This window comes from Haliotis asinina, chromosome 10 (assembly GCF_037392515.1).
Source record: "Haliotis asinina isolate JCU_RB_2024 chromosome 10, JCU_Hal_asi_v2, whole genome shotgun sequence".
NCBI classification, from domain to species: domain Eukaryota; kingdom Metazoa; phylum Mollusca; class Gastropoda; order Lepetellida; family Haliotidae; genus Haliotis; species Haliotis asinina.
Window position 1 is genome coordinate 58,807,697 of NC_090289.1, and position 17,870 is coordinate 58,825,566.

General features: G+C 46.6%; 1 protein-coding gene across 2 annotated transcripts in view; it reads right to left on the reverse strand.

Annotated features, from left to right (window-relative positions):
* Positions 1 to 2,377: 2,377 nt before the first annotated feature.
* The window catches only part of LOC137298094 (uncharacterized), a 31,217-nt gene continuing 15,724 nt past the window's right edge, over positions 2,378 to 17,870 (reverse strand). The window contains exons 6-10 of one of the 2 annotated variants that reach the window (XM_067830169.1): positions 16,997 to 17,115; positions 16,598 to 16,678; positions 7,626 to 7,739; positions 5,321 to 5,437; positions 2,378 to 3,639 (exon numbers count right to left, since the gene is read on the reverse strand). In XM_067830169.1, coding sequence (XP_067686270.1) covers positions 3,596 to 3,639; positions 5,321 to 5,437; positions 7,626 to 7,739; positions 16,598 to 16,678; positions 16,997 to 17,115 — 475 coding nt within the window. In that variant the 3' untranslated portion in view covers positions 2,378 to 3,595. The remainder of the gene's footprint in view (positions 3,640 to 5,320; positions 5,438 to 7,625; positions 7,740 to 16,597; positions 16,679 to 16,996; positions 17,116 to 17,870) is intronic. The other variant, XM_067830170.1, reaches the window with a different exon arrangement.

The following is a 17,870-nucleotide window of genomic DNA, read 5'->3' on the forward strand; positions in this document are numbered from 1 at the left end:
TATAGCTCTGTTAATGACTGAGTCCAGGTCAAATGTTAAGTTTCAACCTTGGGATCTACGCGTATCGATATCCACAACTATCTGCATATGTTGGCGATGATTTCGATAATACCTACATCCAGCTACAGAAACGTTTACAGCTCTTGATCTTCCAATTGTAGATCCTTCATCAGTGAATGATTTTTAATGGACGTGATGATATTTGTTAGAGTGATCAAGCTCCAAGGATTCTCAAAATGTTCTTCTAGCTTTATTTACACTCCTAACTTCAACAGTATGAAACCAAGCAGGAGATGCACGTGAGTGTTTCTTCCCGTGTTTCACAGGCTTAAAATTGACCCCTTTCTCTTGATGAACTCCCTGCAGCACTTGACACATCCAGCTACACTGCAACTGTACTTGATGAGATACATTAACCGTTGTGAAAGCATCTACCTCGTTATTAGTACGACTTAGTATACGTAACAAAACATAGGGATATGTAACACACCCACACAAGTTTTATCACCCCAACGGAATGATTTGAACGGACACCAAATGGAAACCGTATGGAATAAATGGTAGGGAATGTCACTATCCTTTCCTAGCTCAGATTTTAAGTCTGCGCCTGAAATTACCTGTAGCTGACAATAACAGGATCATCTGTTCGCTTCCATGCCATAGAAGCTTAACCATGACGAAGCTTACGTAGCAGCGGCAGCGGTTCTTGAACGAGCCGTGCACGCCAGTATTCGTCATCCTGATTGTATACAAGGCAATATATTGATCAATGCTGGCAATCACACTATACAACAAACCACATAAACAAACCACCAGCAAGCTGTTTGATAATTTATCATCTATCGGTGGTACCCATATATCATTGCCAACCGAGGAGTTTGTTTTAGGACAATTCCGTGACATTTTATTGTTTCTATTTAAAACTACTTTTTATTCATATAGTATATTCATATAGTTTATTGTTACCAGTTTTCAATTACATTCTTGTTTTCACCAGAGTGAAACATGTCACAGAAAGAAATATTATTTCCAAATACATTTTACACCAATGGTGCTGAACGATGGTCAAGTGTATGCATCAACAATGAATGGTGATACTGACTGGTCTGACTTTCAACATATCCTTAAATCAAAGCCAACGATACAGAATGCGGTAACACAACCTGACAGCAAGACACGGGAACATGTGTGGGTGTCCGAGTGTGTGAGGTGATTGAGTGTGTCAGTTTGTGTGAGATGTTAGTGGATCAGGAGCCAATGTACAGGAGGTGTCCGTGTATGCTAGATGACAACATATATATGAGGTGGCATTGCATATCAGGTGACTGCACGTGTCAGTGTGTGTCAGATGATTGCGTGTGTCACGTGTCAGTGTGTGTCAGATAAGTGTGTATATGTGTGTATGTCAAGTGACACTTCATAGGGGTGCCACTGTTAGTCAGTTAACATTCATTGCAGGTGTCAGTACATGTAAGACTAGTATATCAGGTGTCGGTGCGTGTCAGGTCACACTGTATATCATGTGTCGAAGTGTATCGGGTCACACTGTATATCAGGTGTCAGAGTGAATCATGTCAGTGTATATAAGGTGATATTCATTCCAGATGTGTGGATCCGTGAAGGTCCCGGGGTAAATAGGCCTTCAGCAACCCATGCTTGCCATGAAAGGTGACTATGATTGTCGTAAAAGGCAACTAACGTGATCTGGTGGCCAGACTAGCTGACTTGGTTGACACATGTCATCGATTCCCCATTGCGCAGATCGATGCTCATGTTGTTGGTCACTGGATTGTCTGGTCCAGACTCAATTATTTACAAATCACCGCCGGCTGGAATATTGCTGAGTGTCGTGTAAAACTATACTCACACCCCATATGTATGTGTGAGTCAGGTCACAATATATATCAGGTGTCAGTTTGTGTCAGTCATACAGTATATCAAGTGTCAGTGAGTGTCAAGTCACAATGTATATCAGGTGACATTCATTCCAGGTGTCAGTGTGTGTCAGGTCACACTATATATCAGGTGTCAGTGTTTGTTAGGTCAAAGTGTTTATCAGGTGTGTGTGTCAGGTGAAAACACATATCAGGTGTCAGTGTCAGGTCACACTGTACAGCAGGTGTCAGTCTGTGACAGGTAGCATTCATTCCAGGTGTCAGTGTGTGTCAGGTGACGACTATTATCAGGTGTCAGTGTTGGTCAGGTGACAACGCGTATCAGGTGTTAGTATGTGTCAAGTCATACTGTATATCAGGTGTGTGACAGGTAATTACTACTGTCAGGTGTCAGTGTGTGTTTATTATATCGGTCGTTCGGGGTTAAGATGCTACAGCAAGTGATCTGCTATAACACGTGGAATGAATCAGGAACCAGGATAGAGAAGTAACGAGTTTAATGCATGAGGTACAGGGGGCAGTAGACAAATTGTAAGTAGAGACAGGACAGTTTCACATGACTATGTCAGGGAAATAGATGACGCTCAACAGTTGCGTTGTTGCCAAGACGAGGATGTAAACACTAGACACATATCCTAAGTGGCATCCGGTCTGCGCAGTGTCCCTGTTTATCTGCTTCTGTCGTGATCGGGGTATTCACAGAACAATAACGAAATATACTGGATAACGAACGGCGTCTGAGTTTGTCAGTGGTAAAAAAACAACTAAAGGCACTTCTTGTTGTGATGACCCAGCAACAAGTAACAGTCTAACCATGAACAAATACAAACACCTCATATAAAAAAAGACACGTGATAATGAGAAATGCAATAGAAAAATACCACCAATATCATGAAAGACATAAGTCATTGCCAGAAAACGTTCTATAACGATCAAACACAACAGAGTAAACCTTCTGAATATCGACCTGAGGTGGAGAGGTCACGTTAAACGTGAAGAACAGATCACAAACACAGGGGCGATCTTTCGTAATGCTGTGAAATAGCAGGAATAAATATATGAATCAAAATACGACCGGACAAATATTGCCAGTTATGTTACCTTTAGTTCGGTATTCAAGACCTATTAGTCACAGTCATGGTGGAAACATTAAGCGTTATCAAATATTTAGAATATTCAAGAAGTTGAACATGAAAATGATATTGGCGTGTAACAGCAAGAAATGCAACCTGTAATGAAACATAATAAAGAAACGGGATGTATGCTACCTACAATGTTGAATGTCAATGTATTTATATACTGGCACGTGAAACACGCCTACATGACACCTGATGTGGAGCACTGCGAGGCAGTCACCGGTAGATAGATGACCAAGAACTCACAGATTCTTAGCTGCGTACCAGAGACATCCCTTGGGGCCCACGTTTGTCCAACGTAGGTCCCTTAAAGGCCCATGGCCACATATGTGTAAAAACATCTAGTATCACAGGTATACAATGAAGCACGTGATATCCTGAACACATCATCATCATCACCATCTATGAAAGCAAAGAGGATGAAATCCGCTAGAACATTTAAATCGCAAACACTAACACCTTTGATAAATGAGTAGACGGGAAGTCCTATCTTCGGTTGATTCCGGCGTACTGGTGTTGTGTCCCATCATAAAGAGTGATGTCCTCAAGACTGCTGATGGCGTTTTACACCGCCTTAGGTGGTGGGTCTGACGACTCCGGTGGCACACCTGAAACAGGGAGGTATATAATTGATAAATGCCATAATTTCATGACGTATCACTTGCTCTTTCAAGTGGTTTAGAGGCCAAAGATATGGTCAAAAGGGCTGAAACTTAATTCCTGAATTGACTCCATCACAACAAACCGTAAGAAATGACTACCTTTATCCCAGACCGTGTCACATATTCTTAAGAGACTGATGGTATCTCTAGCGCCTCCTGAGATTCCAGACAATATACAAAAGTCTTAACGTGTTGCCTGATTGACAAACATCCTGCTGGACATGAACCTTGGATTTGAATGAACAAGACAAAACAAATACAGTGAACAACTAAAGCCTTGACCTGCACTGCAAGTTTCCTTATTAGAATAGCCTCTCGAAATTGTGTCCGAGCCAACCTAATAGTTAGTAATGATCGCCTGACCTATGTTAAATGACGAACAAATTTAGTGAAAGAACCCCCAAAAGCTACTGTGGGCTTTAATTGTCTTGTCAACATGCATTCCTTGACGGATACTGGAACCACGTCAGATTCTAAACAAAGCCTTTGAGTCCTGGGACTTCTCCCTGAAATTTACCGCACTTCTCTGCGCCCAGAACTTGTTGAAAATGGGAGAATATTGTCCAGAATCAGCGTTTGAAGAAGGCCAGTAGTCCAGTCAGAGGCTCAACAATAGAAATGAAAGTAGTAACCCAAGCTCACATATCCATAGACTTTGACGGCTGCTCTACAAAAGCTATGTTCTCCTCAGCCGAACCACAACATTAATTCGGCGTGACATTGCGTGAAGAATGGTTGGTTTTCTCAGCGAGCTCTTTGCACCCAGCTTCATGCTATCTATACCTACAAGCAGGAGCTGGTGAAAATCTAGAATCATCATTTGAGCAGAACTGAGTGAAACTAGGGTAGAACGTGAGCTTTTGTCACCAAACCTCAAATGAGGCTTTAAACTGTTTGAATGAGAACTAAGATAGTTTGAGCCTTTCCGGGTTTATAACCCTGTGAACTCATGCTTGAGATATCTGACTGCCTAAGACACTGTTAAGATCTTCAGGTACACCCAGTTGCCACAAACTATCAAAATGACCAGTAACCTCTCTTTAGCGCGCGCGCGCGCACGCACGCACACACACACACACACACTCATTCAATCAATCAAAACTTTCTTCTCCCTATCAAACTCAACAAAAGGTAGTGTCATGCCCTTTGTTAGCACACCTGATAAATTTGCTAGAAAGCTTCAAGAAAGCCTTCAAGACTGTAGCGGTAACAATTTGTTAATCAGAGTTCCCATCTAGAGTGAGTAAGTGAGTGAGTGAGTGAGTGAGTGAGTGGGTTTTCTGCCGCACCCAGCAATATTCCGGCTATATGGCGGCGGCCTGTAAATAATGGAGTCTAGACCAGATAATCCAGTGAACAACAGCACAGGCATCTGCGCAATGGGGAACCGATGACATTTGTCAACCAAGTCAGCGAGTCTGACCACCCGATCCTGTTAGTCGCCTTTTACGGCAAGCTGGAGTTGCCTATTCTATCCCAGACCTTCACGGATCCCCATCTATACGTTAGGTAGAAAATTCTGGGCTTTGCCTCTAAATACACTATTAGTCATGTACACCACTGTACATGACATCCTGCTTCCCTCTGTAATTTCAGTCTAAAGCCTGTATTTAACTGTACAACTTACTGGCGATTGTCTGGACTCCTTGAGGGGCTTGTGGGTAGGCAACGTTAACGTTGGGCGGCTGCTGTGGAGGGGATGGGTTTCCCGAAGGGGTCCCTTCAGCTGACGGTGGGCAGGGCTCTGGAATCAGTGTAAACAATAACACTGTTACCCCCATCCAGCTCCATGACGGAAGCAAACAAGCTGGGGGCACCAGTAACGTCGAATTGATTGTACCCATGTATGCCAACTACTACACTTTGTGGTGAGCGATAACTGTATGCCCTGGAGTCACGCACGCACGTACACACGCACTCACACACATACATTATAGGGATGAAGACTTTTATGAATAGGCAACTTCTTTCTTGCAGTGGATGCGCCGTTTCGGCGAAGATTCTAACACCGCTATCAAGTAGAAACTACAAATATATACATGGCAGGGATGTGAGTTTACACAATAGAGGATGTTGATATATAGTGTGTTGACAAGAGGCTTGTTTAAAAACATATTTTTATTCATGAAAAATATAAATAACATGAATATGGATTGGCACAACAAGCCAAAGGCTTCTGTAAGTTTCTCTCCATTAACTCTAATATCATACAATCAAAAATTTATACAGTTCAGAGGAAATGAATTGTTTCAGAAAAAAAGCAAAAAGAACAGTTATTTCCACAAAGGCGTGAGATCATTCATATTGAGACTTGTTTTCATAAGAGACGACGAAGCCAGTGGACAAGGGTGGGTTATTCTTGATTAGGTTTGATTAGATGATCGTAAGCCGTAGGTGTGTATTAACCTTGATATCTGTTGATTGTCGGGCTGTGATGTTGATTGTCGGACTGTGATGTTGATTGTCGGGCTGTGATGTTGATTGTCGGGCTGTGATGTTGATTGTCGGGCTGTGATGTTGATTGCCTCTAAGAGTTTCCTTGTCTTGTAGTCTGACCGGTTGGTTTCTAGGATGCTGATGTTGTTCCAAAGTAAGGCATGGTTTGGATGGGCTTGGATATGGTCGGAAACGGATGATTTGGAGTGTTCTCTTATGTACGAATTTCTCTCGTCTCTCTTATGTACGAGTCACCACATTCGCATCGAATGTGGTAGACAACGCCTGACAACGCTTCTTTGTTACTTGTGGCTGGTTTACCGTTGGCTTGTAGGATATGTTGAACTGATGTGAGTCTCTGGAACACAGCATCTATGGTGGCTTCCTTCTTAAGTAGTCTGCGGATATGGCGGCTGATAGTACTGACATATGGTATACTGCTGACAAAGGGGGCTGATTGTTCACGTTGTAGGTTTTCCTTTGGGTTCAGGGTGCTCTTGATGGTTTTGTTGACAAGGCTAGCTGTGTAGAGATTAAGATCTATGAAGACTTGATGAACGTCTTCTAACTCGACTTCAGGGGTTTTAGTTGTGGAGCTGATGTTCTTTGCTCTTCTGGGTGGCAATCTTCACTTGTAGTGGATGATTAGATAAGAAGTATAGATATTGATCCTTGTGGGTTTTCTATAGACATGTGTGTGGTGTTTGTTGTCTTTTCTACTTGGACGTCAAGGAATGGTAGCTTCTTCTCTACTTCTTGTTCCATTGTGGATTTCATGCGTTGATGTTGGGTATTGGTGTGATTGAGAAGGCAGCTAGGATCATCAGTGGGGCTGATTTTAACTTTCCGGAACCGGTATGTTGGCGTGATGGGTGAGGTGAGGAGGGCCATTTCTTCGAGTTCTGTGATGTAGATCTCGGTGATGATGGGTGACAGAGGTGAGCCCATGGGTTGACCATGGGTTTGTTGGTAGATTTTATCCGACCAGGTGAAGTATGATGAGCTTATACAGGAATGGATGAAACACATGATGCTTTCCAGTGTGAGATGAGTGTCTAGGTCAGGGTGGATGTCTTCTACTTTTCTTCTAATGATGGTTAGGGCTTCGTCTCTTAATACATTTGTGAAACTAGAACTTCCTCTCTTGTATAAACCCACATCCCCGCCATGTATATATTTCTCTTTGTGCATATGTTTTGTATCTTTTGCTTGACAACGGTGTTAGAATCTACACCGAGACGTCGCATCCACTGCAAGAAAGAAGTTGTCTATCCATAAAAGTCATCATCCTCATCATACCAACTTCTAAAATTCCACTTGAAGAAGTTGCACATACATTATGTTGATCACATATTGTATGTGTGATATTTACATACCATCCCAAGTTTCTTAGATATTACTATCAGGAATTTGCTTCCACCGGAAGGAGACCGGTGCTCGTGCTTTTGGGAACATTAACTGATTATGCACGTGCAAACAGTAGAAGTTTGCCTGACCTGATGAGGCTGCCTGGTCAAGGGGTGGCTGAGGTGGGTAGCCTTGCTGGTCCGGGGGTGGCTGAGGTGGGTAATCCTGCTGACCCGGGGGTAGTTGAGGGAGGTAAGCATCAGCTAAATGACACAAAGTAACATGATTGCTTTTAAGGACATAAATGTCAATGTTGCTCGTCATTCATATTCATGGAACAGTAACATCAGAAATAATCCCGCACAGCGCTCGGCCATAAGTGAACTGATCACAGCATGAGATAGCGAGTATAGCATGTTGTTGAAATTTTAACACATCTGTTTAGATATATATTGGTCATGTAAAGTCACACACAGGCTGAGGGATGACCGTTTGCTGGTCCGGAGGGGGGTACGCAGCACCTGCAACAGGGTGAGGGTAGTTGTAGCTACATCGTATACGTGATGCTGACTGACTGGTTTGTTACTCACAGAATGTAAGATTCCAAGTCTCTCAGTGTCAGCACTGAACCTTGAGCGGAACCAGGACAGACAAACAGGAAATTGTGCAACACATGTCATATTTGGGATTACGCTTTCTTAGAAAAGTACGCATTCTGGTACTTTTTTGGTTAAGCCAGATCTGAGATTCGAACGCGCGCCCTCAGAGTCAGACACCTTATCGCCAGCACTTAAAGTTAACCGTCTAACCCGCTCAGCACTCAGTACTAGAAATTGTTCTTTACTAAGAAAGTGTAATCCTGAATATGGCATATGTTACATTTGAGGAATACCAAGCTGAAGGGTAAAACATTGAGTGACGTCTTTGAGTGGCATTATTGAGAAGTTAGGGAGTAATATAAGGACAAGCTTTGTGGATTAACAACTCAGATGATGCGGCGTTTCGATACAGATTCTTGTATCCCAGTTTGACAACGATACAAGAATCTGTATTATTACGGTATTGAGTGTTACCACGCTGGGGGTTACCGAATTGAGATATAATCCGTTTGTTAAAGCCGTGCATTAATATGAATGGGTTTACTGAATGATGACGACCCCGAGAAAATTAAGACGGTTTGGGATAAAGGTGGTCCCTACTTCGGGTTCCGTACCCTGGTGGTTGACCGGTTGCATCCTGGGAAGGGAGCGTCGGAGCAGCCGCACACGGAACTAAAACAACCATATACATACATGTGCTTTACGTGCGTATGTAAAGATTGTATAGTCACGAGACACGTAAATACTTGATACAGAAACTTGTATTCAGTATTTGTGACGTCTTGTAGGGAGTGGTTCATACATAATCATGATTCTTCCCTCAGGCTAGAGATAGGTACACTGTGGATCTGATCCAGATGGTATATATACTTGCAGAGTTATCTGTTCTTGGTGGGTGGTGCAGTTCTGGGGATAAAGTGTCTGGTGTAGAGCGTGGAGTGGAAGTGATGGATCGTGTCGTGTCGTGGCGTGTCGTCTCGTGTCGTGGCGTGGGGTTATGATGCGTCTTGTTGCGTTGTGTTGGTTTTGGGTACAGATCGTGTGGTGTAGTGTGTGGAGTATGAAGTGATGATTCTGGGTGCAGAGTGCTTGGATTGGAAAGAAAGGAGTAAGTCTGGAGTGGAGAAAGGAGTAAGAAGTGATGGTTCTGGGTGCAGAGGGTCAGGATCGGAGAGTGGGGAAAGACATGATGGTTCAGGGTGCCGAGCGTCTGGAGCAGAGAGCGGAGTAAGAAGTGATGGTTCAGAGTGCTGAGGGCCAGGATGGTAGAGTGGAGTAAGAAGTGATGGTTCAGGGTTCCGAGGGTATGGAGTAGAGAGTGGCGTAAGAAGTGATGGTTCAGGGTGTAGAGGGTCAGGATTGAAAGGGGGAGTAAGAAGTGATGGTTCTGGGTGCAGGTGTTCAGGATTGGAGCGAGGAATAAGAAGTGATGGTTCAAGGTGCAGAGTGATCTGTATTGGAGAGCGGAGTAAGAAGTGATGGTTCAGGGTGCCGAGCGTCTGGAGCGGAGAGAGGAGTAAGAAGTGATGGTTCAGGGTGCAGAGGGTCAGGATTGGAGGATAGAGTAAGAAGTGATGGTTCTGGGTGTTGAGGGTCTGGAGCAGTGTGTGGAGGAAGAAGTGATGGTTCAGGGTGCACAGGGTCAGGCTTGGAGAGTGGAGTAAGAAGCGATGATTCAGGGTGCACAGGGCCATGATTGGAGAGTGGTGTAAGAAGTGATGGTTCAGGGTGTAGAGGGTCAGGATTGAAAAGGGGAGTATGTAGTGGTGGTTCAGGGTGCAGAGGGTCAGGAATGGAGAGCGGAGTAAGAAGTGATGGTTCTGGGTGCAGAGAGTTCTGGAGTGGAGAGAGGAGTAAGAAGTGATGGTTCAGGGTGCAGAGGGTCAGAATTGGAGAGAGGAATAAGAAGTGATGGTTCTGGGTGCAGATGGTCAGGATTTGAGAGAGGAGAAAAGAGTGATGGTTCAGGGTGCAGAGGGTCAGGATTGGAGAAAGGAGTAAGAAGTGATGGTTCAGGGTGCCGAGCGTCTGGGTGGAGAGAGGAGTACGGAGTGATGGGTCAGGGTGCAGAGGGCCAGGAGCGGAGAGAGGAATAAGAAGTGATGGTTCAGCGTGCACAGGGTCAGGCTTGGAGAGTGGAGTAAGAAGTGATGATTCAGGGTGCAAAGGTTCATGATTGGAGAGTGGTGTAAGAAGTGATGGTTCAGGGTGTAGAGGGTCAGGATTGAAAAGGGGAGTATGTAGTGGTGGTTCAGGGTGCAGAGGGTCAGGAATGGAGAGCGGAGTAAGAAGTGATGGTTCAGGGTGCAGATGGTCAGAATTGGAGAGCGGAGTAAGAAGTGATGGTTCTGGGTGCAGAGGGTCAGGAATGGAGAGCGGAGGAAGAAGTGATGGTTCTGGGTGCAGAGAGTTCTGGAGTGGAGAGAGGAGTAAGAAGTGATGGTTCAGGATGCAGATGGTCAGGATTGGAGAGCGGAGTAAGAAGTGATGGTTCAGGGTGCAGATGGTCAGGATTGGAGAGAGGAGTAAGAAGTGATAGTTCAGGGTGCAGAGCGTCTCGAGTGGAGAAAGGAGTAAGAAGTGATGGTTCAGGGTGCAGAGCGTCTGGAGTGGAGAGTGGAGTAAGAAGTGATGGTTCAGAGTGCTGAGGGCCAGGATGGTTGAGTGGAGTAAGAAGTGATGGTTCAGGGTTTCAAGGGTATGGAGTGGAGAGTGGCGTAAGAAGTGATGGTTCAGGGAGTAGAGGGTCAGGATTGAAAGCGGGAGTATGTAGTGGTGGTTCAGGGTGCAGATGGTCAGTAATGGAGAGCGGAGTAAGAAGTGATGGTTCTGGGTGCAGATGTTCAGGATTGGAGAGAGGAATAAGAAGTGATGGTTCAGGGTGCAGAGCGTCTGGAGTGGAGAAAGGAGTAAGAAGTGATGGTTCAGGGTGCAGAGCGTCTGGAGAGGAGAGTGGAGTAAGGAGTGATGGTTCAGGGTGCAGAGGGCCAGGAGCGGAGAGAGGACTAAGAAGTGATGATTCTGGGTGCAGAGGGTCAGAATGGGAGAGTGGAATAAGAAGTGATGGTTCTGGATGCAGAGGGTCAGGATCGGAGAGTGAGGAAAGACATGATGGTTCAGGGTGCCGAGCGTCTGGAGTGGAGACTGGCGTAAGAAGTGATGGTTCAGAGTGCTGAGGGGCAGGATGGTAGAGTGGAGTAGGAAGTGATGGTTCAGGGTTTCAAGGGTATGGAGTAGAGACTGGCGTAAGAAGTGATGGTTCAGGGTGTAGAGGGTCAGGATTGAAAGGGGGAGTATGTAGTGGTGGTTCAGGGTGTAGATGGTCAGTAATGGAGAGCGGAGTAAGAAGTGATGGTTCTGGGTGCAGATGTTCAGGATTGGAGAGAGGAATAAGAAGTGATGGTTGAGGGTGCAGAGTGATCTGTATTGGAGAGCGGAGTAAGAAGTGATGGTTCAGGTGCCGAGCGTCTGGAGCGGAGAGAGGAGTAAGAAGTGATGGTTCTGGGTGCAGAGGGTCAGGATTGGAGTGTAGAGTAAGAAGTGATGGTTCTGGGTGCAGAGGGTCAGGATTGGAGTGTAGAGTAAGAAGTGATGGTTCTGGGTGCTGAGGGTCTGGAGCAGTGTGTGGAGGAAGAAGTGATGGTTCAGGGTGCAGAGCGTCTGGAGTGGAGAAAGGAGTAAGAAGTGATGGTTCAGGGTGCAGAGCGTCTGGAGAGGAGAGTGGAGTAAGGAGTGATGGTTCAGGGTGCAGAGGGCCAGGAGCGGAGAGAGGACTAAGAAGTGATGATTCTGGGTGCAGAGGGTCAGAATGGGAGAGTGGAATAAGAAGTGATGGTTCTAGATGCAGAGGGTTAGGATCGGAGAGTGAGGAAAGACATGATGGTTCAGGGTGCCGAGCGTCTGGAGTGGAGAGTGGAGTAAGAAGTGATGGTTCAGAGTGCTGAGTGGCAGGATGGTAGAGTGGAGTAGGAAGTGATGGTTCAGGGTTTCAAGGGTATGGAGTAGAGACTGGCGTAAGAAGTGATGGTTCAGGGTGTAGAGGGTCAGGATTGAAAGGGGGAGTATGTAGTGGTGGTTCAGGGTGTAGATGGTCAGTAATGGAGAGCGGAGTAAGAAGTGATGGTTCTGGGTGCAGATGTTCAGGATTGGAGAGAGGAATAAGAAGTGATGGTTCTGGGTGCTGAGGGTCTGGAGCAGTGTGTGGAGGAAGAAGTGATGGTTCAGGGTGCAGAGCGTCTGGAGTGGAGAAAGGAGTAAGAAGTGATGGTTCAGGGTGCAGAGCGTCTGGAGAGGAGAGTGGAGTAAGGAGTGATGGTTCAGGGTGCAGAGGGCCAGGAGCGGAGAGAGGACTAAGAAGTGATGATTCTGGGTGCAGAGGGTCAGAATGGGAGAGTGGAATAAGAAGTGATGGTTCTAGATGCAGAGGGTCAGGATCGGAGAATGAGGAAAGACATGATGGTTCAGGGTGCCGAGCGTCTGGAGTGGAGAGTGGAGTAAGAAGTGATGGTTCAGAGTGCTGAGGGGCAGGATGGTAGAGTGGAGTGATGGTTCTGGGTGCAGAGGGTCAGGATTGGAGTGTAGAGTAAGAAGTGATGGTTCTGGGTGCACAGGGTCAGGATTGGAGTGTAGAGTAAGAAGTGATGGTTCTGGGTGCTGAGGGTCTGGAGCAGTGTGTGGAGGAAGAAGTGATGGTTCAGCGTGCACAGGGTCAGGATTGAAAAGGGGAGTATGTAGTGGTGGTTCAGGGCGCAGAGGGTCAGGAATGGAGAGCGGAGTAAGAAGTGATGGTTCTGGGTGCAGAGAGTTCTGGAGTGGAGAGGGGAGTAAGAAGAGATGGTTCAGGGTGGACAGGGTCATGACTGGAGAGCGGAGTAAGAAGTGATGGTTCAGGGTGCAGAGAGTTCTGGAGTGGAGAGAGGAGTAAGAAGAGATGGTTCAGGGTGCACTGGGTCAGGCTTGGAAAGTGGAGTAAGAAGGGATGATTCAGGGTGCACAGGGTCGTGATTGGAGAATGGTGTAAGAAGTGATGGTTCAGGGTGTAGAGGGTCAGGATTGAAAAGGGGAGTATGTAGTGGTGGTTCAGGGTGCAGAGTGTCAGGAATGGAGAGCGGAGTAAGAAGTGATGGTTCAGGGTGCAGATGGTCAGAATTGGAGAGCGGAGTAAGAAGGGATGGTTCTGGGTGCAGATGGTCAGGATTTGAGAGAGGAATAAGAAGTGATGGTTCAGGGTGCAGACGGTCAGTAATGGAGAGCGGAGTAAGAAGTGATGGTTCTGGGTGCAGATGTTCAGGACTGGAGAGAGGAATAAGAAGTGATGGTTCAGGGTGCAGAGTGATCTGTATTAGAGAGAGAATTAAGAAGTGATGGTTCTGAGTGTTGAGGGTCTGGAGGAGTGTGTGGAGGAAGAAGTGATGGTTCTGGGTGCACAGGGTCAGGCTTGGAGAGTGGAGTAAGAAGGGATGATTCATGGTGCACAGGGTCATGACTGGAGAGCGGAGTAAGAAGTGATGGTTCAGGGTTTCGAGGGTATGGAGTGGAGAGTTGTGTAAGAAGTGATGGTTCATGGTGTAGAGGGTGAGGATTGAAGGGGGGAGTATGTAGTGGCGGTTCAGGGTGCAGATGGTCAGTAATGGAGAGAGGAATAAGAAGTGATGGTTGAGGGTGCAGAGTGATCTGTATTGGAGAGCGGAGTAAGAAGTGATGGTTCAGGTGCCGAGCGTCTGGAGCGGAGAGAGGAGTAAGAAGTGATGGTTCTGGGTGTTGAGGGTCTGGAGGAGTGTGTGGAGGAAGAAGTGATGGTTCAGGGTGCACAGGGTCACACTTGGAGAGTGGATTAAGAAGGGGTGATTCAGGGTGCACAGGGTCATGATTGGAGAATGATGTAAGAAGTGATGGTTCAGGGTGTAGAGGGTCAGGATTGAAAAGGGGAGTATGCAGTGGTGGTTCAGGGTGCTGAGGGTCAGGAATGGAGAGAGGAGTAAGAAGTGATGGTTCTGGGTGCAGAGAGTTCTGGAGTGGAGAGAGGAGTAAGAAGTGATGTTTCAGGGTGCAGATGGTCAGAATTGGAGAGCGGAGTAAGAAGTGATGGTTCAGGGTATCGAGCGTCTGGAGTGGAGAGCGGAGTAAGAAGTGATGGTTCAGAGCGTCGAGGGCCAGGATTGGAGAGGGGAGTAAGAAGTGATGGTTCAGGGTTCAGAGGGTCTGGAGTGGAGAGAGGAGTAAGAAGTGATAATTCAGGGTTCCGAGGGTCTGGCGTGGAGAGTGGAGTAAGAAGTGATGGTTCAGGGTGCAGAGGGCCAGGAGCGGAGAGAGGAATAAGAAGTGATGGTTCTGGGTGCAGAGGGTCAGAATGAGAGAGTGGGGAAAGACATGATGGTTCAGAGTGCCGAGGGCCAGGATTGGAGAGTGGAGTAAGAAGTGATGGTTCAGGGTTCCGATGGTCTGGAGGTGACAGCAGACTAAGAAGTGATGGTTCAGGGTGCAGAGGGTCAGGATTGGAGAGTGGAGTAAGAAGTGATGGTTCAGAGTACCGAGCGTCTGGAGCAGAGAGTGGAGTAAGAAGTAATGGTTCAAGGTGCAGAGGGTCAAGAGCGGAGAGAGGAGTACGGAGTGATGGTGTTGGGTGGAGAGTGCTCTGAAGTGGAGAGTGGAGTAGGAAGTGATGGTTCTGGATGCAGAGGGTCAGGATTGGAGAGCGGAGTAAGAAGTGATGGTTCAGGTTGTCGATCGTCTGGAGAGGAGAAAGAAGTAAGAAGTGGTGGTTCTGGGTGCAGAGGGTCAGGATTGAAAGGGGGAGTGTGTAGTGGTGGTTCAGGGTGCAGAGGGTCAGGAGAAGAGAGAGGAGTAAGACGTGATGGTTCAGGGTGCAGAGTGCTCTGGATTGGACAGTGGAGTAAGAAGTGATGGTTCTGGGTGCAGAGGATCAGAATTGGAGAGTGGAAATAGAAGTGATGGTATTGGATGCAGAGGGTCATGATCGGAGAGGGGGGAAAGACATGATGATTCAGGGTGAAGAGCATCTGGAGTGGACAGCGGAGAAAGAAGTGACGGTTCAGGGTGCAGAGCATTGTTCTGGAGTGGAGAGAAGAGTAAGAAGTGATGGTTCTGGGTGCAGAGGGTCAGGATTGGAGAGTGGAGTAAGAAGTGATGGTTCAGGGTGGTGAGCGTCTGGAGCGGAGACCGGAGTAAGAAGTGATGGTTCAGGGTGCAGATGGTCAGGATTGGAGCGTGGATTAAGAAGGGATGGTTCAGGGTGCACAGGGTCATGATTAGAGAGCGAAGTAGCGGTGTAAGAAGTGATGGTGTTGGGTGCAGAGGGTCAGGAGGGGAGAGAGGAGTAAGAAGTGATGGTGTTGGGTGCAGAGTGCTCTGGATTGGAGAGCGGAGTAAGAAGTGATGGTTCTGGGTGCAGAGGGTCAGAATTGGACAGTGGATAAAGACATGATGGTTCAGGGTACCGAGCGTTTGGAGTGGAAAGAGGAGCAAGAAGTGATGGTTCAGAGTGCCGAGGGTCAAGAGTGGAGAGAGGAGTAAGAGGTGATGGTTCAGGGTGCAGAGGGTGAGGAATGGAGAGTGGAGTAAGAAGGGATGTTTGTGGGTGCCGAGCGTCTGAAGTGGAGAGCGGAGTAAGGAGTGATGGTTCAGGGTTTGAAGGGTCAGGATTGGAGAATAGAGTAAGAAGTGATGGTTCTGGGTGCTGAGCGTCTGAAGCAGAGAGTTTAGTTAGAAGTGAGGTAAGGTGCAGAGGGTCAGAATGGGAGAGTGGAATAAGAAGTGATGGTTCTGGATGCAGAGGGTCAGGAGTGGAGAGTGGAGTAAGAAGTGATGGTTTAGGGTGCAGATGGTCAGGATTGGAGAGTGGAGTAAGAAGTGATGGTTGAGGGTTCCGAGCCTGTGGAGAGGAGAGTGGAGTAAAAAGTGATGGTTCAGGGTGCAGAGGGTTATGATTGCAAATGGGAGTATGTAGTGGTGGTTCAGGGTGCCGAACGTCTGGAGAGAGGAGTAAGAAGTAGTGGTTCTGGGTGCAGAGGGTGAGGATTGGAGAGTCGAGTAAGAAGTGATGGTTCAGGGTGCAGAGGGTCAGGAATGGAGAGTGGTGTAAGAAGTGATGGTTCCGGGTGGAGAGGGGGTCAGGACTGAAAAGGAAAGTATGTAGTGGTGGTTAAGGGTGCAGATGGTCAGGAATGAAAAGCGGAGGAAGAGGTGATGGTTCCGGGTAGAGACTGAATTGGAGGGAGAGTAAGAAGTGGTGGTTCTGGGTGGAGAGGGTCAGGAGTGAAAAGGGGTGTGTGTAGTGATGGTTCAGGGTGCCGAGGGTCAAGATTGGAGAGCGGAGTATGAAGTGATGGTTATGAGTGCAGAGTGTTCTAGCCTGGAGAGCGTAGTAAAAAGTGATGGTATTGGGTGCAAGGTGTTCTGGATTGGAGAGTGGAGTATGTAGTGATGGCTGGTTTGTGATACAGGATGTGTCACCTATGGAGGGTTGATTCTGGTTTTGCTTGGAAGGAGTTTTTTCCCTTTACCTGGCGCTCCGGTGCCGGGTTGTTGATAAGCGGCTGTGTTGGGTGCAAGCATGGGTTCTGCTGCTTTCTCCTGCGGCGGAACTGGAACACAAACAGGCATTACGAAATTTGTACGTCCTGATTCTGCGAGTTGGCTGTAGGTGAAGCCTCTGCGTGGTAACTGTGCGTTAAGATTATGTGCCATAATTACAGTTGGCGACAGTGCATTACTATGACAGATAGAAAAAAGAATTGGAAGAATAAATTAATACTTAATGGAACTACATCGTGGTGGGGCAATGTCGTATCAACCACAACCATAGATGGTGGTGTTATAGTGTAATGTGTTCACGTTACTACGGCTGCTCGCAGAGGTGTGGTTCTGAGCTGAACCCAGTGAGTGCATAACGACACACGTACCTTTCTCCTCCAGCTTTAGCTGATCTTGTCGTTTCTTCCTCCACAGGAAGAATAAAGCAATCCCCATGATGAGGAAGATCGCCCCAATCAACGCGCCAATCAGGACAGGGGTGACCTCACTGGAACAGGAATTAGGACAGATGTCTCTGGATGAATAAAAAGCAAGTTCACCTTCAACTCTTATAATACTTTCAATACCTTCTAGTCTGTTGCCTAAACTATTGTAAATATAGATTATTCATAGTTGTAACTGGTATTGTTCACACATGATATCATGTGTATTCCGTATGAAATATACAATATCAACAACATCATCCAGAGAGTCATTGGTTTTCATCAGTCTATTGTATGAATTGTGTCAAGAAAGTATGTAGGATGTAACTGAAGATGTGCTGTGTCGAAGACGGGGTGTCCATGAGGATGTATATTGTCTAGGAAGATGCACAACGATAACCATCCCAGTAATATCAAGGCATAGCTATTGTGTACGGGTGGACCATGGGATAGCAACTGCAGTAATATCAAGGCATAGCTATTATGTACGGGTGGACCATGTGATAGCAACTGCAGTAATATCAAAGCATAGCTATTGTGTACGGGTGGACCATGGGATAGCAACTGCAGTAATATCAAGGCATAGCTATTATGTACGGGTGGACCATGTGATAGCAACTGCAGTAATATCAAGGCATAGCTATTGTGTACGGGTGGACCATGGGATAGCAACTGCAGTAATATCAAGGCATAGCTATTATGTATGGGTGGACCGTGGGATAGCAACTGCAGTAATATCAAGGCATAGCTATTATGTACGGGTGGACCATGGGATAGCAACTGCAGTAATATCAAGGCATAGCTATTATGTACGGGTGGA